Source organism: Prionailurus bengalensis, chromosome D4, assembly GCF_016509475.1.
Source record: "Prionailurus bengalensis isolate Pbe53 chromosome D4, Fcat_Pben_1.1_paternal_pri, whole genome shotgun sequence".
Lineage (NCBI taxonomy): Eukaryota > Metazoa > Chordata > Mammalia > Carnivora > Felidae > Prionailurus > Prionailurus bengalensis.
In genome coordinates this window covers 86,831,527-86,854,702 of record NC_057359.1, presented here as the reverse complement: position 1 = coordinate 86,854,702, position 23,176 = coordinate 86,831,527, and the positions used below count along the sequence as shown (strand labels likewise).

The 23,176-nt window shown below is 48.4% G+C and overlaps 3 protein-coding genes across 6 annotated transcripts in view; all 3 read right to left on the bottom strand.

Moving 5' to 3' along the window:
- Positions 1-23,176, bottom strand: part of LOC122474812 (neutrophil gelatinase-associated lipocalin-like) — a 73,074-nt gene that overhangs the window by 21,194 nt on the left and 28,704 nt on the right. The window contains exons 6-7 of one of the 2 annotated variants that reach the window (XM_043565977.1): positions 2,438-2,468; positions 2,121-2,315 (exon numbers count right to left, since the gene is read on the bottom strand). In XM_043565977.1, coding sequence (XP_043421912.1) covers positions 2,449-2,468 — 20 coding nt within the window. In that variant the 3' untranslated portion in view covers positions 2,121-2,315; positions 2,438-2,448. Of the gene's footprint in view, positions 1-2,120; positions 2,316-2,437; positions 2,469-23,176 lie in introns of those variants that run through there. The other variant, XM_043565976.1, reaches the window with a different exon arrangement.
- The window catches only part of LOC122474813 (neutrophil gelatinase-associated lipocalin-like), a 101,446-nt gene that overhangs the window by 63,120 nt on the left and 15,150 nt on the right, over positions 1-23,176 (bottom strand). The window lies entirely within an intron of this gene.
- On the bottom strand, positions 2,121-18,589 carry LOC122474818 (neutrophil gelatinase-associated lipocalin-like). Of its 2 annotated transcripts, XM_043565989.1 has the most exons (7): positions 5,878-6,066; positions 5,221-5,357; positions 3,745-3,824; positions 3,482-3,601; positions 3,163-3,261; positions 2,438-2,468; positions 2,121-2,315 (listed from the first exon to the last, which is right to left on the bottom strand). In XM_043565989.1, the coding sequence occupies exons 1-6, from the start codon at positions 6,013-6,015 to the stop codon at positions 2,449-2,451; spliced, it is 594 nt and encodes a 197-aa protein (XP_043421924.1). In that variant the 5' UTR covers positions 6,016-6,066; the 3' UTR covers positions 2,121-2,315; positions 2,438-2,448. The 2 variants fall into 2 exon arrangements, with proteins under 2 accessions (XP_043421924.1, XP_043421925.1); XM_043565990.1 differs by lacking the exons at positions 2,121-2,315; positions 2,438-2,468; positions 3,163-3,261; ... (2 more) ...; positions 5,221-5,357; positions 5,878-6,066 and adding exons at positions 14,626-15,028; positions 15,723-15,824; positions 16,038-16,157; ... (1 more) ...; positions 17,754-17,890; positions 18,414-18,589.

The following is a 23,176-nucleotide window of genomic DNA, read 5'->3' as shown; positions in this document are numbered from 1 at the left end:
TACTCCAAGTTTATGCCCCCCCCCCCCCGCCACGATATGCATCTGAAGGGTCTCATGATTGAGGTTTTATTCAACAGTAATAATGGTGTTGCTCTAGAAACAGCTGGTCACTCAAGGTCATGGAAACCTTGCTTTCAAAATACCTTAGAGACTTACTTTATCCCTGATCCCCTCCCCACCTGAGGGTATATAATCAGTTACCCATCACAACCCCAGTGCAGCTCTTCCTGTCCCTGGGTCCTGACCCTGTGCTTTAATAAAATCACCTTTTTGCACCAAAGATGTTTTCAAGAATTCTTTCCTGGCTGTCAGCTCCTTACCACCCCACCAACACCCCAAAGGACTTTTATTTGGGCAATTCTTTCTTGTTATTCGAATTACATTTTGCTGTTTTCTACCATGTCTCTCCACATGGTGACAAGACTCCATCACTACAATAACTTCAAGCCAAAAGATGATCCTTTCTACTTAAGGAGGTTCATACTTGTTGTCCACTTTGGATCCAGCAGGCTCTGCCTTCTGTAACTCTTCTGTATGTTTAGCAACTGATCAATATTGACTCATAGGTAGGGACATCTCTACGCCCCTACTGAGCAAGAAATAACTACAGAAGATGAAACTTTCCACCTTCAACAACCTTAAAGATGTAAGGGTCAGAATTGTTTAGGGTCTAAGGGTTAAACTGTAGTGTAGGGCTAACTTGTAGACTTAAGAAATAACAGCTTTGTTTTAACACTATAGGTTAAGAGATAACAGCCTTATACTATCAATCAAGGGAACAAAAGTTCAAGGAAAATCAACTGGATTAGTGTTTGATTGGATTGGGGCAAGGGCGTGTCTGAACTATTTCCACCCCCATCTGGGAACTATTCCTTTGTTCTGTTCCCAGGTGATGATAAGATGATGTGGTTGGCTATAAAAACTCTGTACCCTGGCTGTTCGAGACCGCACTCTTGTCAAGAGTGTCAGTCCTGATCGGTTGGCTTGCCTCTCATTGCAATAAACTTTGTTGTGATTGTCACTGGTGCCCATAGCATTCTGATTCAGGAGTCGTGTGGATGCAACAAGGGGTGATATGATGAGGGAGAATAAGGCAAGCTGTGGGCAAAGTACAAACTAGCATTACCCCTCCCCCCACCTCAGGTGAGATGTGTAACATTCCTCAGACACTCCTGGCTGCCCAAAAACAAAGGAAAGGAAAGAAAACAAATGGTTAACTGATAGAGATCCCAGTCATGGAGGATATAAGTCTCCATCAGTTTACAAATATCTTAGTAAATTAGAAGAAAAAGGCAATCTTATCAATAGTCTAATCTCCAGAAACCTATAGACTCGGTTTCCTGGAGCCCCCACATCACCCCTCATAGTAATATGGGGAAGAAAGGCAGGAAGAAATGGCAGGTAATGTTAATTTCCTGATACCCTGCAGCCCGTTGACAGATATTAGAGGCTGGCAGAGAAGAACATTTCTCAAGGAACTCCCTACTGTCTTAATGTTGATGTTTGCTAGAGGGAAAAATACCTTAGCTTGACAATAGCTAGGCCTCCAGTATTCTGTAAATCTTCTTTAGCATATGAAAATCTCTTAGGAAACTACCTTGACTTTACTGCCTCCAACTTGAGTATATAAGCAGTCACTCTTCACATCCCCAGGGCAGCTCTTTCTGTCCATGGATCCTGTCCCATACTTTAATTAAAACACATTTTTGCACCAAAGATGTCTTCAAGAATTCTTTCTTGACCCTTGGCTCCAGACCCCCAATCACCCCAAAACTTCAATTCTGGTGAAGTGGGGGTGCCACCAACTCAGCCCCCCCAACCCTCTCCAGCTGCCTGGCCTTGGCTGGGCCTCTGCCATTGGACCATTCAGCTGGTGGCTGAACATGGGTGTGAGTTGTGCCCCAGCAGTGTGCTAGGAGGCAAGGGGAACTGAGGGCTGCTGATGGTCTGGAGCTGGTCTTGGAGTTGGGAGCTGGAAGTATTCAGTCTTCTGGCTTCTGGCCTTCTGTGGCCTCAATCCCTTTCTGAGGATCACAGCTCCTGGCAGTGATGCTAATAGAAGCCTGCCCTTTGCTCTTTTTTCTCTCAGAAGGCCCAGAGGTCAAGGAGAACAGAATGGGGACCAGGGGACATGTGTTTATTTAGCAACCAAGGAGGGGTTCTGTCAGTTGGGCGGCCTGGGGAGCAGTTGGTGGGCTGTGCTGTGAGAAGGGTCTCCTGGCTCTCTCAGGGCTGTCCAGGCTGGTAGGAACACTTGGGCAGTACCTTGGGCAGAGGTCGGCATGAGAGATGGGGTGGAGAGAGCCACAGAGCACCTGAGAGGGAGTCAAGGGAATAGAGAGGGCAGCAGTGCTGGGCAGGTGGGACAAAGGCAGATCTGGGACCCCCTCCCAGCTGCACCCTGGCTCCCATCAGCCCCCTCTCCAGCCATACTTACCGCACCTTTGCTCACTCATCGATGCACTGATCTGTGGGGGACAAAGTGGTCAGCATGGATAGGGGTGTGTGTGTGGGATCACTGACTTCCAGGGCCCCTGCACTGTCCCTGGGCTACCCTGGGCCTCAGCCTTGTCTAGCCACAGAAGCTCTAGGGGTTCCCTTCATAGACGGTACAGCAGAGGACTGGATGATGGGTCAGGAGACTGGAGGAGAGGCCTGAGGACAAGCAGACCTGGGTGACACCCATTCTCCAAAGGAGGCAGGTGAGGCCCAGCCACACTGCTGCTTGGGCACCAAGCCTTCTGCCTGTTTACCTGCTGAGTCCTGACACACCCTCAGCCTTGGGGAAGCACCTGCCCAGACCAGGATGCCTGAGGACAAGGGTGCCTGCCAAGTCAGTGGTGAACCAGCCTCAAGGCAAAGGGGGAGTTGGCCCAGGACAAACAGGACTGGGTGGAGGGGGAGGTGGCCAGGCAAGGAGACTGAGGAAACTTGTCCCACATGTGCAATACTCATGTGGGCAGGTCTGAGCTAGTGTGAGGGAGAACACATGGGAACCAGGACTCTGGGTGTGGCAGGTTCTTCCTGAACCTGAAGTGGCTCCTGGGGCTCCAGTGACTACAGCAGGGGCCTTCATCCCTCCTCTCCCCCCTTCCCTAGTGAGGCAACATCCAGCCTGGACAGTCCCCATGTGCCTTTCTCCTCTGCCCAGCTGGTGATTACCATTGGGGATAGGGAAGATGATGTGGTCATCGGTGAGGCCCAGGAATTTGGCAAAGATGATGAAGATTGCTTTCACAGGAGGCAGCTCCTTGGTCCTCCCTGTGGCCAAGATGGCTGGTTAGTGGCTGGTGAAAGCTCCATAATGATTGTCGAACATGTGAACAATGACTCAGACCCCTTCCTCATGAGGGGTTCTGTGGAAAGACCTCTCTCCCGCCTCCCTGGGGCTCAGAGTGAAGGGGACCTGAGGGCTGGATGCGATGGGCCTCTTCTCCCCCAGCATGAACAAGAGCTGGGTCCCACCAGGTGTAAGACCCACCATAGAGGATGACCTTGATGTTCTCCTGGTTGTCATAAACTTTCTTGAAGTACAGTATGGCAAACTGGTTGTAGTCTGTGGTCACCACTTGTGCAGTGTATCTCTGGATTCCAGTGTAACCTGCATGGTGGATGGTGAAGGATCAGCGTGCCCTGGCCAGGCAGAGGGAGCTATTGATTCCTACCCGGACTCCACAGAATGGCATCTGTGTGGAGCGGCAGGGAGGTCTTTGCTCCTGGAGACCCACCCCACTGAGGACTCACGCTCAATGTTGCCCAGGGTGTATTGGTCTAGATGCAAATTTATGGTGAAAATTTTGGTCCAGTGGTCACAGCGCTGGCCCCTGTGGAAGCAAGAGAAGGGTGGGTAAGAGGGTGACACCCCACCCTGCCATAGCAGGAGACCCGCATCCCACCCCTCAGATGGGTCTGGCTCTTTCCCGCTAAGCCCATCCCTGCCTGTCCCTGCCAACTCTGCCCTGAGACACCTGACCTACTCAGACTCTCTCTGTGCACCTACTGTCCTTCCTTCTTCTGGGCTGATTCCCTTTGGTGGCTTTCCCTCTATATTCTCTCTCCCACCTGAAGCATTTGTCAGTTATTCTTTTTTTAAAAAAAACTTTTTTTAGATGTTCATTGATTTTTGAGAAATAGAGAGACAGAGCATGAACTGGGGTGTGGGTGGTAGCAGAGAGAGAGGAGGACACAGAATCCAAAGCAGTCTCCAGGCTCTGAGCTGTCAGCACAGAGCCCGACACAGGGCTTGAACCCACAAAGTATGAAATGATGACCTGAGTCAATCTCGGATGCTTAACCAACTGACCACCCAGGCACCCTGTCACCTATCTTATGTTGTGGCTTCCTGCTGTAACCTCTCCTAGGGAAATCACCACCAAGGCTCCAGCCTGCTGGATGCCAAAGACTCCCTTAGCTGTTGGACCAAACCTGACCTCTCACCTGCATCCCATCTGGTCCCCTGTCACCCCAGAGCCAATTTCCCAGCATCTGTCTTTCTTCTGATCCTTCTATGACGGATGCTCTAGCCCCATCCCCAGGTGCCAGAGCCAGAAACCCAGAGAAGCTGGGTAAGCCTTGCTTCCCCTCTCTAGGTTCTAATCTGCCCCTGCTCTGGTCATCTCCCACCTATGACTGATCAGCCTCCTGGGCTGCACACCATCATTCCTCTTCCTGCTGCAGCCACACCCGCTCCTCACCAGTACCTGAGGCCCCCACCACTGTGTTCACCGCCCCCTCCATACTGCTCATCAGCTCCTGCTCAGGGCAGCCATGCAATGGCTTGCTGTTTCTTGAAGTGGCTCTCTCTGACTCAGTCCACCAGCCCTGCCACGAAGGTCCCAGGCCTCCTTCTGATGCAGGTTGGTTCCTAAGGCCCATCCCACAGACCATCTCCCTGGAAGCTCTTGACAAAGCCCTAGGTGGGATTCTAGGCTGGATCCAGTGACCCTCCTCCCATTCTAGGACACCTATTCTCTGTCTTGTTTCCTGATGACAGTCTGTGTCCATCTGAAGAACTGTCATGTGTCTGTGCTGAAGTGACTGAGAAATGTTGATCCAGTGAATGAAAGAAGGAATAAATACAGGGATCCAGTACCCAGTGGTAGGATGAATGATTATCTTTCAGCTTTGGTCACCCCTTGGCTATGACATCAGTCTGCCTATTGTACCTCCACAGCAGTCCTCTCAGCACCCCATGCTCCTCTAGGCAGTAGTTGCTCTCACCAGGCCAGGGCAGAGGTGACATTGTAGCTGTTGTCTTCATTCAGCTTGAAGGTGTCGGTATACATCTTCAACTGGCTGTCTTTTTCTTTATCAAATTCGTTCCCTGCCAATCCTAAGACGTACCATTTCCCCTGGAACTACAGTGGGGGCTGATGATAGGCAGAGCCAGAGGCAGCCACAGGGGGCCCTCCTGCTCCATCCCTGCTGGCACCTCTAGGCGGTCTGGACCTGTAACATAAGTACCTCTAATGGGACTGCAGGGACCCAGACTGGCCACACAGGCTGGGCTGATGAGCCTGGCAGGAGCTGGAGCCCGTCAGGCCAGGCAGGAGCCCTGAGTGTGTCAGGGAGAAGGTGACACTTGGCAAGTGGCCACTGGCATCCCTGAGCCTGTTTCTTCATCATGTAGAGGGCCTGAAGATCTTCCCACCTGGCATTGACTGTGGAGGTTTTGGAAGAGAGTGTGGACCAGGGGAGTCTGCTCAGCTGACCCTCTTGTCAGCAAGGTTGGGTGTGGATGGGGGCATGGGGTGTGCCTTCCATTAGGGCACCCGAGAGAGCAGACTGAGCTAAAGCCTGAGCCCATCCTGCCTCTCCTCCCCTCTGTTGACACTCTTCTCGGGGGTCTCCCTGCAGCTGCCCCTTCAGGTCACTTACCAGCTGTTTCTGGAAGACAGGCTCCACAGGGACCCAGAGCAGAGGCGGGGCTGGGATCAGGTTTGGGGTGGAGTCCTGGGCCTTGGTCTGCAGGGCTCCCAGCAGGACAAGGCCCAACCACAGGAGACCTAAGGCCATGACTTCAGGGCCAAGAAGGCAGGCACCACTTTCAGTTTCCCTGAAAGAAGGGATGAGTGAGGAGGCTTCTGGGGGGATGCTATTTATGGTCTCTGTGGCCAATAGGTCACCCCAGGGTGGAGCAACTTATCCTTTGCCAAATCCTGGAAGGATGAGGCAATTGCCAGCAACTCGTGCTGAGGATCATGGCAAGCTCTCTGCCCTTTCCCTCAGGTCAGAATTATGCAAGATGAGGGGCAGAAAGGTCCAGGAGGTGGGAGGGTGCATTCCCCATATCTCCACATCTCTGGAGGGGACAGTGACTCCTTCCACACTCTCTTCCCTCTGGTTAGCACTGTGAGTGGTCAGGGGTCTTCGATCTGGACCAGCTGTCTGACTGTCAGGAGCCTCTCAACTGGAGCTCAAGAGCAGGGTGGGGTAAGGGTGGTGGGACCCCCTTCCTGCACCTGGTGAAAACAGAGAATTCTTCACACCAAAGGAACCAATGTTGCTTTCTGGTTCTCCAAGGGGAACAGAAGTGGAGGCAGCTGAAAAAGACATTCCTGGCACAAAGGACAGAGTGTACCCTGTGCTGCTCATGGAGCCCAGATCCTGGCCCTCCCAGGGACCCACCCCAGGCCCTGGCACAGTGTGAGACACGCTTCTGCTCCCTGCACCTCCCAACAGCTCACCTGGGAATGTTCCTGATGAGGGAACATAAGGTAAGCTGAGGGGAAAACACATGCTAGCATCCCCCTCCCCCTAGTTGGGATCTGTGTGACAATCCTCAGGCGCTCCTGGCTGCCCAAGAACAAAGGAAAAGAAAGAAAACAAATGGTTAGCTGAGAGAGATTACAGTCCTGAAGGTCATGACTCTCCATCAGTCTACCTATGTCCTAGTAAGTTAGGAGAAAAAGGGAATCTTATCAATAGCTTAATCGCCAGAAACCTATACTCAGTTTCCTGGAGCCCCAACATCACCCTCCCTCCCATAGTGATATGGGGAACCAAGGCAAGAAGAAAATGGCAGATGGAATTGAATTTCATTAAAACCTACAGTCCATTGACAAACTTGAGGCACGTACAGAGTATAACATTTCTCCAGGAATTCCTTACTGTCTGAATGTTAATGCTTTGCTAGAGGGTTAAACAACCTTAGCTTGACAACATCTAGGCCTCCAGTAATGTGGGAGTCTACTTGAGCATATGAAAATCCCTTTAGAAACTTCCTCTTGACTTTATGTCCCCCAACCCCATGGATTATAACCAGTCACTCTTCAAAGCCCCAGTGTAGCTCTTTATGCTCAAGACTATTATTGTCCCTGTGCTTTAATAGAATCACCTTTTTTGAACAAAAGATGTTCCAAGAATCCTTTCATGGCTGTCATCTCTGAACCCCCACCATTCAAAAGCACCCTCATTGCCATCAAGAATCAGCCCCTCCCCTCCTCCATGCCCCATTGGCAGGGTGAACCCAGACCTCAGTTGGCCCCTAAGGGACTTGGCCCTTAGTTCCTTCCTGGTGGGGGACAATGGGGACATGCATCTGCACTGTGTGAAGTGGGGTGGGGGGGCTGGCGCCCCAAAGGGGGCTATCTACCCTGCTACTCTGGACACCGGGAACCTTGGGTCACAGTGAGTGCAAGGACTCAGCCTCATCCTTGAGAGATCACTGATTTCATCTGCCATCTCTGGCCATAGTCTTGAACTGTGGAGCCCAGGGATAGGACTGGGCCCCCAGAAATGTTCCTGCCATGGCTGATCCCAGCTTTGTCTGGGAGGGAAGCAGTTTCCTCATGGGAGCTTGGATGTCCATGGGAGGCAGTGATGGGCCCCAGCCCCCAGGCAGTGTCTCCTAGATGTCACCACCAGGGCCAGAGCTGATGGAATGCCTGACCTGAGGCTGACCTGAGGGCTGACTGGCTTCAAATGAGACTCCCAGAGACCTCATTAGCATGTCTACCTGCTACAGGGGAACCAGCTCCCCTAGCCTGGGCTTTGGGTGTTTGGTCCAGAGAGAAGGAACTCTGGGTGAATAGGAGCATAATATACAAGCTAGAGCCCCCCACCCCCCACTCTCAGGTGGGATATGTGTGACATTCCTCTGGCTGCCCAAGAACAAAGGAAAGGAAAGAAAACACATGGTTAACTGATAGAGATCCCAGTCATGCAGGACATGAGTCTCCATCAGTTTACAAATATCTTAGTAAATTAGAAGAAAAAGACAATCTTATCAATAGTCTAGCCTCCAGAAGCCTATAGACTCAGGTTCCTGGAGCCCCTATTAACACCCTCCCCACCATGGTGATGTGGGGAAGAAAGGCAAGAAGGAAATGGCAGGTAAGATTAAATTTCCTGATACCCTGCAGTCCAGTGACAAATAATTGAGGCACATACAGGGTACATTTTCCCAGGACCCCCTACCATTCCTAAATATAAATCCCTTACTAAAGGTAAAACAACCTAAGCTTGACAATAGCAGGTCCTAGGGTAGATTAGGAGTCCTCTTTAGCACGTCAGACTCCTTCTGGAGGCCTCCTTCCCTTTTGACTTTACTTCCCCTAACTTCCTAGTATATAAACAGTCACTCTTCCCAACTTCAATGCAGCTTTTTCTGCCCATGGATCCTGTCCTCATGTTTTAATAAAATCTTTTTTTTTTTTTTTTTTTTTTTTTGCACCAAGACATCTTCAAGAATTCTTTCTTGGCTGTCAGCTCTGGAACCCTCCCCACCCCACTCAATAACCTCACCATTTGGCCTCCAATGTGGGGTGTGGGTCTTTTCATCTGGACTCAGAGCTTCAGTGCAAACTTGGTGAGCGCTTTCTCTTTGCTTCCTTTACTCTGAAGGAAGCAAAGAGAAAGTGCTCACCAAGTTTGCACTGAAGCTCTGAGTCCAGATTTTTTCAAGGAGTCTGGTCTTATTAGAACACTTTCCTGTCTATTGCTCAGGCTGTACTCCTGTAGCCCATGGCTACTCTCTGGGGAGGAGAGAGCCTGTCTTTTGGCTGAAAGTGAATCCCCAGGCCGGAATGGTAAAAAGATCCAGAAACTTGTGCCCTCTCTTTATTTCTGTCCTTATACATTGTTGTCTGTCCTGGGCACAGGACAGCCACCTAAGTGACTAACATGGCTGCCAATCTTAAGACTCCTGTGTGAGGTTTCCTCTTCATTGGTCTAGCGTGATCCCATCCACATCCCTGGTCTCACCAGTTTCTGGCTGTGGGACCTCCCCTAGAAACCTGCAAAACCAGTACCCTGATGAACTGGGAACCATTTCCCAGGAAGTTGGCTGTAAAGACTGTATGTGTTGGCATGTAGAGTAGATCATAATGGGTTTCAGTCTTCACAGTTTTTTGTCAATGTCCTCTATTAACTAGGACTTAAATTACAAAATTGGACAATTCCATCTTGTAAAACTTTTCCAGTATTTTCCATGATTTAAAAATGATGTTGTCTTCAGCTTCTCAGCAAGGCAAACTAGGTCCATCTGCTGGCACCGATTTGTAGGCTAGGATGAAATGGGAAAGTGGGGGGGACACCACATTCCTTCTACAGAAGCCCTTAAAGGCTGGTTGGTGATCATCGAGATGTGCTTCGAGGTAGGCCTCCGGTCACATTGACTCCTCAGAAACCTCTGATGTATCCTGCACGGGTGCTGCCACCTGGTGATTAGGCGGGATTTTCATGGTAATGGCCCTTCTCTACTTTTCTCTCTCTAGGAAGAGGATGGGAACTTCTCAGTCCCCAAGGACTCCTCCTTGGGATGTCTTTTTAACCCACTGGAAACAAATTGGATTGCAAAATTTAGGAAAAGGCTGATGTCATGTAACTGTGTATGGCCTTAGTAGGATCTAGCAGCTAGAGCTCTTCTGCAGGAAACAGAATCAATGCACAGGGGTACCCCAGGTCCAGGCCTTCACAGATCTAAGTCAGGACCTGGACCAAAAGGCCTCTTGCAGAATGCACTTGCCCAAATATGTTTGGCTAGTAAACTCCCTCCGGGCATAGTGGATGTCCTAACAGGCCTCCTCCTGATGGAACTCAGGTGCTAGTGGAAGCAAAGGCCCTCCCTGACAAAGGGGATGCTGACCCTTTCTCTCTGTTCCTCCTCCTAATAGATGTGGGAGTCTCTCCCTCATTCATTTCCTGAGTTATTGGCTATAATTGGAGCCAACTGTGGGTAGTCTACCTTGAGACAGGTACTTTAAAGAATATTCCCAAGCAGCTGCCCAAACGCCCTTTGTTTCAGGGAAATCCCTTGTCTTCTCTAGCCTGACATAGACTCCCTATTTCCACTTTGATGGAAAACAAACAAACAAACAAACAAACATGGTGTCTCCTCTTTCCCAGCTGACAAAGTTTAGAACCAGAAATCCTCTCTCTCTGCCTCTGGCATTTCGCCTCTTCTGCCTTCCCTTCTCCCTCCTCCTGTTTCTGCATCACCCTCTGTGTGACCTACATAACTGGCTTCTATACCATCCTCCCACCCACGATATCAAAGAGCGATGAGCACCCTCTTGGATCGCCCACTTTAGATTCCCCCATTGGTGTCCCAGGTAAAATGTGACAATGGGGAACAAACTGTCCTTAAAGTGAACACAGGTGGAACGTATTCAGTGTTAAAGCTTATTTAAGTTTGTTGGGTAACTAAGATAGACATGTATTTAGAGTTATCAGCATTAAATATGAAAATTTTTTTCTACCAAGGTTTCCTAAAGGTCAAACTCATCTTGTCTCTGTTGCAATTTGTTAGGAAAAAGATGACTTAAAGGATAATTTTATGTATCTCAAAGTTTTCACAGATAATTAAGATAGCTTTCATAGTCTTTGGTAATCTGACACTTGGATAAATGGGATTGAATTCACTGGATATCTAGGTCTTTTCCAAATAGAACGAATGGAGTGTTAAAGCATTGATTACTGAATATAGGTTTCTGCTTTTGACTTCTTATTGCAGAGAAACTAAGAACATTTGGGTCTATTGGAAAACATGGTTTAAGCTTAATTGATTCATGAATTTGCCATCTAAAGGATTCTGGTGTAGGGGCGCCTGGGTGGCGCAGTCGGTTAAGCGTCCGACTTCAGCCAGGTCACGATCTCGCGGTCCGTGAGTTTGAGCCCCGCATCGGGCTCTGGGCTGATGGCTCAGAGCCTGGAGCCTGTTTCCTATTCTGTGTCTCCCTCTCTCTCTGCCCCTCCCCCGTTCATGCTCTGTCTCTCTCTGTCCCCAAAATAAATAAACGTTGAAAAAAAATTTTTTAAAAAAAAGGATTCTGGTGTAACGGTTTACAAATGGTTACTACTTAGTCTCAGCTGGACACTAAGGTTGCTAAGAGTCAAAATTCTGCTAAGCATAATTAAGACTGATGGAAATAAGGAAAGCAACTCTATATGTAAGAAAGTATGACTGTGTAAAAAAGAGAGAAGGAATGGAAATATATATTTTTGTTACAGATAAAAGAAAGTAATTTTGTCTTAAATTAGACTGGTTTGGAGAAAAATGGCCTGGGACAAAATTTGAATGCAAAGGAAAGTCATAGAAGGTTCATGAAGGGAAATCTTTGGAAAAGAATTTAAAAAAATTTTTTTTAATGTTTATTTATTTTTGACAGAGAAAGAGACAGAGCATGAGCTGGGGAGGGGCAGAGAGAGAGGGAGACACAGAATCCGAAGCAGGCTCCAGGCTCCAAGCTGTCAGTACAGAGCCTGAGGCAGGGCTCGAACTCACAGACCGTGAGATCATGACCTGAGCCGAAGTGGGACACTCAACCGACTGAGACACCCAGGCAACCCTGGAAAGGAATTTTATGTGTGATTATGACAGACTATGTTGCAGAATGGATTTTTAAAAGTACACCAGTATAAGGTTGAAATTCTGCTTTTCTCTCTGTTCAAAACACAGTTTTCTTTGGATTGTACGGCTCTTGATTAAAAAAATAAATAAAAAAATAGTATACAAAGGTTTGTTTTCTCTTTTGTCTCCTGGGAAAACCACAGCTTTAGGTTTGTCTTTATCAGGTCATTGATCATTCAGTAAAAACTTCTCACTGTTAAAGGAGATAAGTTTCGCTAACAAGTATATAACCCTATATATTGCCTTTGGAATCTCATATTGCCATCTTGGTTAAATACATAATTTAAAGCTTTAAGATTTGTAATGAACTGAATTCTATTTCAGATGTTCACTATAACTTTCGAAGGTTTGACAAACTTCCCCGGATTTAAATTGTAAAAAAAGTCTTTTTGACCAAGGAGGTCTTTTTATTTGGTATGTTAAATGAAAGTCCTGTTAAATAATGATACACCTTAGGTGGTATTGCTTGGGTAAATGCTGGAACTGTTCAAATGTGTTTGCAATTCCTAAATCTCTAAATGAACATGCAAAACATATCCTACCTAAACCTGATCTGACAGTTATTAGAAACCCACACCATATAAACCCAAAACACCTGGTTTATTTAAAGGATGGAAAGCCTACTATAACAGGGGATTTAACTCCAAAATGGAAGGGCTTCTACTGGATCATATTATGTACTCCCGCTGCAGTATATTAGAGGGGCACACTTCATGGGCTCCTATATCTAAATAAAACCTGTATCCCCTTCCCAGGAATTCAATGAGTAAACTAATCTGCCTTCTTATTCCTGTGAACCTGTAGAAGACTTCAGACTTCTCTTAGGGTAGTTGTACCTTTCCTTTTCATCCTCCTTTCCCAATTTCTACTAACAGTTCCTTCTTACAACAGGCCATTCAAAAGGATCACCACAGATATTTGAGTTAAAAACCAGAAAGACCAATCTGATTCCTGCTGCCTGTTCCCAAAAGCATCTGAGGATGCTTCAAGCCTAAAATCTAAAAAAAAGCTCACTGGCAGTACTGGGAGAGACTGGGTTTGTAATCTGCTGTAATCACTAACCAGTATTTGTCTTGTTTCTATAAAAGTACCTCTTATTACCTACCTGATGGGTTACTAAACAAAACAGAGTCAATATGATGGTTATACACCACGTGTTACACGGTTAAGGCCTTAAATGACTCTCAAAATACCATTATTTTACTAAATATGAAAATAACTAAAATGCATAAAACACTTCTACAAAACAGACTGGCAATAGATGTTTTAAGTGCTACACAGGGTGGACGTTATATTCTCATTAAGTACAAAATGCTATGTATACATTCCACACTATTACAGAAATATTTCTGGATTTCTAACGACAAGAATACTCAAATTGGCACATTAAACAATTCCTCTCTTTCCTTTAGTGATTGGGTAAACTCTTGAACTGGAAGATTTTTGTTATCTACCAAAGACTTTTCATTTGAGCTGATCTTTCTAGTTATTCTACTTACGTTTTGCTGTTTTCTCCCAAGTCTCTCTGCCTGGTGCCAAGACTCCATCACTACAATAACTTCAAGCCAAGAGATGATCGTTTCTACTCAAGCAAGTTCATACAACGTTTTCCACCTTGGATTCAGCTGCCTCACCTTGACTGACCTATGTTTCCCTATGGACCAATAATGACCCATAGGTAGGGACAACTCTATGCCCCTACTCAGCAGGAAGAAGCTATGAAAGATGAGACCTTCTTCCTTCAACAAACTTAAAGATTTAAGGGTCAAAGTTGATCAGGGGGGATATGATGAGGAAGTCTGAGGCAACTGTGAACAAAACAGGCTGACAACCCCCCCCCCCCCCCCCGTGGAATATGTGACATATTTCTCACACATTCCTGGCTACCCAAGAACAAAAGAAAGGCATTTAATTGCTTGCCATGGTGATGTAGGAAACTAAGGCAAATGAAAAATTAAATCCCCTTACTGCCTGCAGCCCATTGACAAGTCCTTAAACCAGCAGTGACCTCCCTCTAGGATCTCAGCTGCTTTGAAGATGACACTTTGCTAGGGGCAAGGAGAACCTAAAGTCAACATTATCCCAACCTCCAAGATCCTTACAGGAAGGAAGTCTACTTCCTTCTCTCAACTACCCCAAGGTGTATGCTGGCAATCATACTCCAAACTTATGGCCCCTGATATGCATCTGAACAGTTTCATGATTGAGGTTTTATTCAACTGTAATAAGTGGTGTTTCCCTAGCAACAGCGAGCCCCTCAAAGTCCTGGAAACCTTGCTTCCAAAATACATTAGAGACCTACTCTATCCCTGACCTCCTCCAATTTGAGGCTAAATATAATCAATTACCCATCACAACCCCAGTGCAGCTTTTCCCACCCATGGGCCCTGTCCTCATGCTTTAATAAAATCACATTTTTGCACCAAAGATATCTTCAATAAATATTTATTGGCCCTTAGCTTGGGAGCCCCCCCATCACTCCAAAACTTTATCACTGGTGACAGAAGGGTGACAGCACCTCAACCCACCCCCCAACCCTCTCCAATCTGCCTGGTTCTGGCTGGACCTCTGACATTGGACCTGCTGCAGGCGGTTGAACATGGGTGTGAGATGTGCCCCTTCAGTGTGCTAGGAGGCAGGGGCAAGTCACGACTCCTGCTGGTCTGGGTCTGGGCCCGGATTTGGGAGCTAGAAGTGTTCAGTCAAAGCTGGAATCAGCTTCTGTGGCCTCCATCCCTTGCTGGGGAACACAATACCTGGGAGTGATGCTAATAGGAGCCTGCCCTTGATTCTTTTCCCTCTCAGAGGGCCCAGAGGTCAAGGAGCACAGGTTGGAGTTCGGGGGACATGTGTTTATTTAGACAGTAATGACGGGTTCCATTAACAGGGCAGTCTGGGAAGCAGTGAGCTGGTGGGCTGTGTAGTGAGAATGATCCCCTGGATCTCTCACTGGTGTCCAGAGTGGTGGGGACAGCTGGACAATGCCCTGAGCAGAGGTGAGAGGGATGGGGTGGAGAGAGTCAGAGGGCACCTGAGAGGGAGTCAGGGGAATAAAGAGGTGCTGGGCAGGTGGGACAAAGGGAGACTTGGGACCCCCTCCCAGATGCACCCTGGCTACCATCAGCCCCCTCTCCAGCCATACTTACCGCACCTTTGTTCACTCATTGATGCACTGATCTGTGGAGGACAAAGTGGTCAGCATGGGCAGGGGTGTGTGTGTGGGATCCTTGGCCTCCAGGGCCCCTGCACTGCCCCTGGGCTGTCCTGGATCCAGTCACAGAACCTCTGGGGCTTCCCTTCAGGGATGGTACAGCAGAGGACTAGATGATAGGGAAGGGGACTGAGGGAGAGGCCTGAGGACAAGCAGACCTGGGTGATACCCATTCTCCAAAGGAGGCAGGTGAGGCTCAGCCAAGTTCCTGCTTGGGCACCAAGCCTTCTGCCTGTTTACCTGCTGAGTCCTGACACACCCTCAGCCTTGGGGAGGCACCTGCCCAGGCCAGGCTGCCTGAGGACAAGGGCACCTGCCAAGTCAGTGGTGAGCCAGCCCCAGGGCAAAGGAGGAGGTGGCCCAGGACAAACAGGCCAGGCAGGGAGGAGGAAGAGGGAGAAATGGCCAGGCAAGGAGACTGGGGAAGCTTGGCCCCAGATGTGTAATTCTCATGTGGGCAGGACTGAGCTATTGTGAAGGAGGAAACTTGGGAACCAGAACCCTGGGTGTGACAGGGTCTTCTTGAACCCAAAGTGGCTCCTGGAGCTCCAGTGACCACAGTAGGGCTCTGCTTCCCTTCTCTCTCCCCTTCTCTAGTGAGGTAACATCAGGCCTGGGCAGTACCCATATACCCTTCTCCTGTCACCAGCTGGTGATTACCAATGTGGATAGGGAAGATGATGTGCTCATCGGTGAGGCCCAGGGCTTTGACGAAGCTAATGAAGTTTTCCTTCAGCTCATGGGTCAGCTCCTTGGTCCTCCCTGTGACCAAGATGGCTGGTGAGTGGCTGGCGAAAGCCCCATAAATATTGTGGAACCCATGAATGATGCCTCAGACCCCTCCCCACCTCTCTTTTCACAGACCCTTCTCCCACCTCCCAGGGCTCGGAGTGTAGGTAACCTTGGGGGCTGGGTGTCGTGGGCCTCTTCTTCCCCAACACAAACAAGAGCCAGATCCCAGGGGGTAAGACCCACCATAGAGGGTGATCTTGAAGAACTCCCGGTTTTTGTAAACTGTCTTGAAGAACACCGTGGCAACCTGGTTGTAGTCTGTGGCCACCACTCGTACAATGTAGCTCTGAGTTCCAATGTAACCTGCATGGCAGACACTAAGGAATTAGCCTGCCCTGGCCAGGTAGAAGGAGCCATTTCTTCCACCCCGTCCTCCACAGGTTGGCATCTGTGTGGAGGGACAGGAAGGTCAGTGACCCTGGAGACCCAATCCACTCAGGACTCACGCTCAATGTTGCCCAGGGTGAATTCGCCTGGCTGTGAACTTGGGATGAAAATTCTGAGCCAGTGGTCACAGGTCTCGTTCCTGTGGAAGCAAGAGATGGGTGGGTAAGAGGGTGACAGCCCACCGTGCCACAGCAGGAGCCTCACTCCCCACCCCTCAGATGGGCCTGGCTCTTCCCCACTGAGCCCATCCCTGCCTCTCCCTGCCAACTCTGCCCTGAGCCCACTCTGACCTGCCCACACTCTCCCTCCCAGCACCTACTGTCCTTCCTTCTTCTGGGCTGTTTCCCCTTGGCAGCCTTTGCTCCATACTTTTCCTCACACCAAGGCATTTGTTCCATATATATATATTTTTTTAATTTTAACATTTTCATTAATTTTTGAGAGAGAGAGAGAAAGAGAGAGACAGAGCAAGAGGTGGGGAGGAGCAGAGAAAGAAGGAGACACAGAATCCAAAGCAGGCCCCAGGCTCTGAGTTGTCAGCACAGAACCCGACACGGGGCTCACACCGACAAACCATGAGATCATGACCTGAGACAAAGTTGGACGCTTAACCAACTGAGGTACCCAAGTGCCCATGTCCTCTATTCTTATCTTTTGGGACCCTGCTATAACCATTCTTGGGGGAATCACCACCAAGCCTCCAGTCTGCTGGATGCCAAAGACTCCCTTAGCTGTTGGGCCAACATCTGGTCCCCTGGCACTCCAGAGCCGATATCCCAACACCTGCCCCTCTTCGGATCCTTCAATGACAGATGCTCTATCCCCATACCCAAGTGCCAAATCCAGAAACCCAGAGGAGCTGGGTAAGCCTTGCCTCCCTCTCTAGGTCCTAATCTGCCCCAAACTCTGGTCATCTCCACCTATGATTGATCAGCCTCCTGGGCTGCACACCATCATCCTCTCCCTGCTGCAGCCATACCCACTTCTCACCAGTACCTGAGTCCCCTGCCATTGTGGCCACCCCCCCCCCCCCACTGCTCATCAGCTCCTTTTCAGGGCAGCCATGCAATGGCTTGCTGTTTCTTGAAGAAGTGGCTCTCTCTGACTCAGCCCAGCAGCCCTGCCATGAAGGTCCCAGGCCTTCTACCGACACAGGTTGGTTCCTCAAGGCCCATTCCATAGACCACCTCCCTAGAAGCCCTTAAGAATGTCCTAGGTGGGATTCCACGCTAGATTCAGTGACCCTCCTCCCATTCTAGGACACTCTGCTCTCTTTGGTAGAGAGTCTCTGTCCATCCTCAGTACTCTACTGTGTCTGTGCTGAAGTGACCAAGAAATGTTGATCTAGTGAATGAAAGAAGGAATAAGCACAAGGATCCAGTACCCAGTGGTAGGATGAATGATCATCTTTCAGTTTTGGTCACCCCTTGGCTAAGACATTAGTCTGCTTCTTGGACCCCAAGGGCAGTCCTGTAGGTCCCCCATGATCCCTTAGGAGGTGGTGGCACTCACCAGGCCAGGATAGAGGTGACATTGTAGCTGTTCTCTTCGTTCAGCTCGTAGGTGGTGGCATACATCTTCAAGTGGCTGTGTTCTTCTTTATTAAATGCATTCCCTGCCAATCCTACAATATACCATTTCCCCTGGAACTACAATGGGGGCTGGTGATAGGCAGGGCAAGGAGCAGACACAGGGGGCCCTCCTGCTCCAACCCTGCAGGCACCTCTAGGCAGCCTGGCCCAGAACCAGAAGCCCCTCTAACTGGGCTGCTGGGACCCAGACTGGCCACACAGGCTGGGCTGATGATCCTGGTGGAGCTTTAGCCCATCAGGCCAGGCGGGAGCACTGAGTGTGTCAGGGAGAAGGTGACCCTTGGCAAGTGGCCAGCTAGCTTCCCTGAGCCTCAGTTTCCTCATTATGTAGAGGGCCTGAAGGTGTTCCCACCTTGCAAGGACTACAGGGGTTATGGAAGAAAGTGTAGACTAGGGGAGTTTGTCTACTCAGCTAACCCTCTTGTCAGCAAGGTTGCATGTTGTTGGAGGTTTCAGGTGTGTCTTCCATCAGGGCACCAGAGGGCAGACTGAGCTAAAGTCTGAGCCCATCCTGTCTCTCCTCCCCTCTGTTCACACTCTTCTCAGGGCCTCCCTGCACCTGCCCCTCCAGGCCCCTTACCAGCTCATTTTGGAAGTCAGGCTGCAGAGGGACCCTGTGCAGAGGCGGGGCTGGGATCAGGTTTGGGGTGGAGTCCTGGGCCTGGGTCTGCAAGACCCCCAGCAGGGCAAGGCTCAGCCACAGGAGACCTAAGGCCATGACTTCAGGGCTGAGGAAGCAGGCACCACTCCAGATATTCCCTGATAGAGGGGATGAGTGAGGAGGCTTCTGGGGGGATGCTATTTATGGTCTCTGTGGCCAATGGCTCACCCCAGGGTGGAGCGACATATCCTTTGCCAAATCCTGGAAGGGTGAGGCAATTGCTAGTATCTCATGCTGAAGATCATGGCAAGCTTTCTGCCCTTCCCCTAGGTCAGGATTATGCAAGATGAGGGGCAGAAAGGTCCATGAGGCTAGAGGATGCATTCCCCATATCTCCACATCTCTGGCAGGGACAGTGACTGTCTCCACAGTCTCTTCCCCCTGGTTAGCACTGCGTGTGGTCAGGGGTCTGTGATCTGGACCAGCTGTCATCTCTGACCTCCAGGAGCTTCTCTGCTCTGGCCCAAGTACATGGTGGGGTAAGTGCGGTGGGGCCCCCTTATTGCACCTAATGAAAACAGAGAATGCCTCCCACCAACAGAACCCATGCTGCTTTGTGGGTCTCCAAAAGGAAGGGAAGGGGACTCAGCTGAAAGAGGACATTCCTGGTAGGGAAGGACAGAGTGTACCCTGTGTTACTCATGGAGCCCAGATCCTGACCTTCCCAGGTACCCACCCTAGGCCTTGGCACAAGGTGAGACACCCTTTCCCTGACCCCACAACCAAAGACCTACCGGGGAGTGTTCCTTATGAAGGAGCATAAGGCAAGCTGAGGGCAAAGCACATGTTAGCATGCCTCTTCCCCCAGGTGGGATATGTATGACATTCTTCAGGCACTCCTTGATGCCCAAGAACAAAGGAAAGGAGTGAAAACAAATTGTTAGCTGATAGAGATCACAGGTTTGCAGGACTTGAGTCCCCATTAATTTACCCTTGTTCTAGTAAATTAGGAGAAAAATGGAATTTTATCAATTCCCTCATCTCCAGAAACCTATACTCAGTTTCCTGGAGCCCCAGTATCAACCTCCCCCTCATAGTGATATGGGGAAGAAAGGCAAAAAGGAAATGGCACATGGCATTAAATTTCATTATGACCTGCAGCCCATTGACAAATACATGAGGCAAAAATGGAGTGTAACATTTCTCCAAGAATTCCTTACTGTCTTAATGTTAATGCTTTGCTAGAGGGCAAAACAACCTTAGCTCGACAACATCTAGGCCTCCAGTAATGTGCAAGTCTTCTTGAGAATATGAAAATCCCTTTAGAAACTTCCTCTTAACTTTATCTCCCCCAACCCATGGTATATAACCAGTCACTCTTCACAACCCCAGTGCAGCAGCTCTTTCTGTCCAAGAGTCCTGTCCCCATGCTTTAACAAAATCACCTTTGGACTGCAAGCTGTATTACAAAGCTCTAATCATCAAGACAGTATGGTACTGGCACAAAAACAGACACTCAGATCAATGGAACAGAATAGAGAACCCTGAAGTGTACCCACAAACGTATGGCCAACTAATCTTTGACAAAGCAGGAAAGAATAATATTCAATGGAATAAAGATAGTCTCTTCAGCAAGTGGTGCTGGGAAAACTGGACAGCAACATACAGAAAAATGAACCTGGATCACTTCCTTACACCATACCCCAAAATAAACTCAAAATGGATGAAAGACCTAAATGTAAGACAGGAAACCATCAAAATCCTTGAGGAGAAATCAGGCAAAAACCTCTTTGACCTTGGCCACAGCAACTTCTTACTCAACATGTCTCCAGAGGCAAGGGAAATAAAAGCAAAAATGACCTACTGGGACCTCATCAAAATAAAAGCTTCTGCACAGCAAAGGAAACAATCAGCAAAACTAAAAGGCAACGATGGAATGCGAGAAGATATTTGCAAATTACTTATCAGATAAAGGATTAGTATCCAAAATCTATAAAGAACTTATCAAACTCAACACCCAAAAAACAAATAATCCAGTGAAGAAATGGGCAAAAGAGATGAATAGACACTTCTTCAAACAAGACATCCAGGTGGCCAACTGACACATGAAAAAATGCTCAACATCACTCATCATCAGGGAAATACAAATCAAAACCACAATGAAATACCACCTCACACCTGTCAGAATGGCAAACATCAACAACTCAGGCAACAAAAGATGTTGGCGAGGATGCAGAGAAAGAAGATCTCTTCTGCACTGCTGGTGGGAATGCAAACTGGTGCAGCCACTCTGGAAAACAATATGGAGGTTCCTCAAAAAAATTAAAAATAGAACTACCCTATGATCCAGCAATTGCACTACTAAGTATTTATCCAAGGGATACAGGGATGCTGTTTCAAAGGAGCACATGGACCCCAATGTTTATAGCAGCACTATCAACAATAGCTAAAGTATGGAAACAGCCCAAATGTCCATCAATGGATGAATGGATAAAGAAGATGTGGTATATATGTATGCATATACATATACATATGTGTGTGTGTGTGTGTGTGTGTGTGTGTATACACACAATGGAGTATTACTCGGCAATTCAAAAAGAATGAAATCTTGCCATTTGCAACTACATGGATGGAACTAGAGGGTATTATGCTAAGCAAAAATTAGTCAGAGAAAGACAAATATCATATGACTTCACTTATATAAAGACTTTAAGATACAAAACAGATAAACATAGGGAAGGGAAGAAAGAATTATATAAAAACAGGGAGGGGGACAAAAACTTGAGAGACTCTTAAATATGGAGGACAAACAGAAGGTTACTGGAGGGGTTGTGGGGGCGGGGATGGGCTAAATGGGTAAGGGGCAGTAATGAATCTACTCCTGAAATCATTGTTACACTATATGCTAACTAACTTGGATGTAAATTTTAAAAATAAGTTAAATTTAAAAAAATTTTTAAATCACTTTTTGTGCACCAAAGATACCTCAAAAATTCTTTCTTGGCTGTCAGCTCTGAATCCCCACCATTCCAAAGCCACATCATTCATACCTTGAGTCATTGCTCCATTTCATCCATGCCCCATTGGCAAGGTGAACCCAGACTTCAGCTGGCCCCTAAGGGACTTGGCCCCTCCTGTGGGCCCAGTGGACAGAAACCCCAAGCTAGGCATGCCAGCCACAAATAAGACAGCTTGACAGAGTAGAACTCTGAGGCTAAAGTCCCGGTTCCATCCTGCTGGGGGACAATGCGAGCCATGCATTTGCACTTTGTAAAAAGGGGTGGTGGGCTGGGGCCCCAAGGGGGGCTCTCTACCCTGCCTCTCTGGACACCAGGTACTTTGGGTCACAGTGAGTGCTAGGACTCAGCCTCATCCTTGAGAGATCAATGATACCACCTGCCATCTCTGGCCATTATCTTGGACTGTGGAGCCCAGGCTAAGACTGGACCCCCAGAAGTGCTCCCGCCATGGCTGATCCCAGCTTTGTCCAGGAGGGAGGCACTTTCCTCATGGGGGCTTGGCTGTCCATGGGAGGCAGTGATGGGTCCCAGCCCCTGGGCCGTGTCTCCTAGATGTCACCAAGTTGGCCAGAGCTGGTGGAATGCCTAACCTGAAGCTGTCCTGAGGGCTCACTGGCCACAGATGAGACTCCCAGAACCTCAATGGCTCTTCCATCTGCTGCAGGGGAACAAGCTAGCCTAACATGGCCTTTGGGTGGTGGGCCCTGAGAGAAGGGACTCTGGGTAAAGAGGGAACATAAGGAAAACTGAGGGCAATGTACAAGCTAGAACTCCACCCCCCCCCCCCAGGTGGGATATGTGTGACATTCCTCTGGCTGCCCAAGAACAAAGAAAAGGTAAAACACACACACACACACACACACACACACACACAACAAATGGTTGACTGATAGAGATCCCAGTCATGCAGGACATGAGTCTCCCATCAGTTTACAAATATCTTAGTAGATTAAAAGAAAAGGCAATGTTATCAATAGCCTGATCTCCAGAAGTCTATAGACTCAATTTCCTGGAGCCCTATTATCACCCCTACCCCCATGGTGATGCAGGGAAGAAAGGCAAGAAGTAAATATAAGGTAAATTAAATTTCCTGATATGCTGCAACCCATTGACAAATAATTGAGGCTAGGACTAGAACAACATTTCTCTAGGAACCCCTACCATTCCTAATACAAATGCCTTACTAGAGGTGAAACAACCTTAGCTTGACAATAGCAAGGCCTGAGGTGATTAGGAGTCCTCTTTAGCATATCAAAGTCCTTCTGGAGGCCTCCCTTCCTTTTGACTATACCCCCCTCTAACTTCATAGTACATAATCAGTCTTCACAACCAGAGTGCAGCTCTTTCTGCCCATGGGGCCTGTCCCCTTGCTTTAATAAAATCACTTTTTTTGCACCAAACACATCTTCAGGAATTCTTTCTTGGCTATTAGCTGTGGAACAACCCCCCCCCTCCCCCCCCCACACACACTCTAAAACTTTATCATTTGTGTCCCAATATGGAAGTGTCAGTCTTTTCATCTGGACTCTGAGCTTCGGTGCAAACTTGGTTCCTTTACTCTTATTTCTGGGGCTTTTCAAGGAGTATGGTGTTATTGGAACACTTTCCTGTTTATTGTTCAGGTTATACTCCTCTAGCCCATGGCTACTCTACGGGGAGGAGAAAGCCTGGCTTTTGTCTGGAAGTGAGTGTCCAGTCAGGAAAGGCAAAATGACCCAGAAA

What these genes read in the sequence shown, in the direction of transcription:
- LOC122474818 (XM_043565990.1), bottom strand. Translation starts at nt 18,551, where the DNA reads ATGGCCTTAGGTCTCCTGTGGCTGAGCCTTGCCCTGCTGGGGGTCTTG. An exon ending in CACCCTGGGCAACATTGAGC is followed by an intron (nt 16,158 to 16,300) that starts GTGAGTCCTGAG and finishes TCTGCCATGCAG; the next exon opens with GTTACATTGGAACTCAGAGC. An exon ending in CATCTTCCCTATCCACATTG is followed by an intron (nt 15,029 to 15,722) that starts GTAATCACCAGC and finishes TGTCCTCCACAG; the next exon opens with ATCAGTGCATCAATGAGTGA.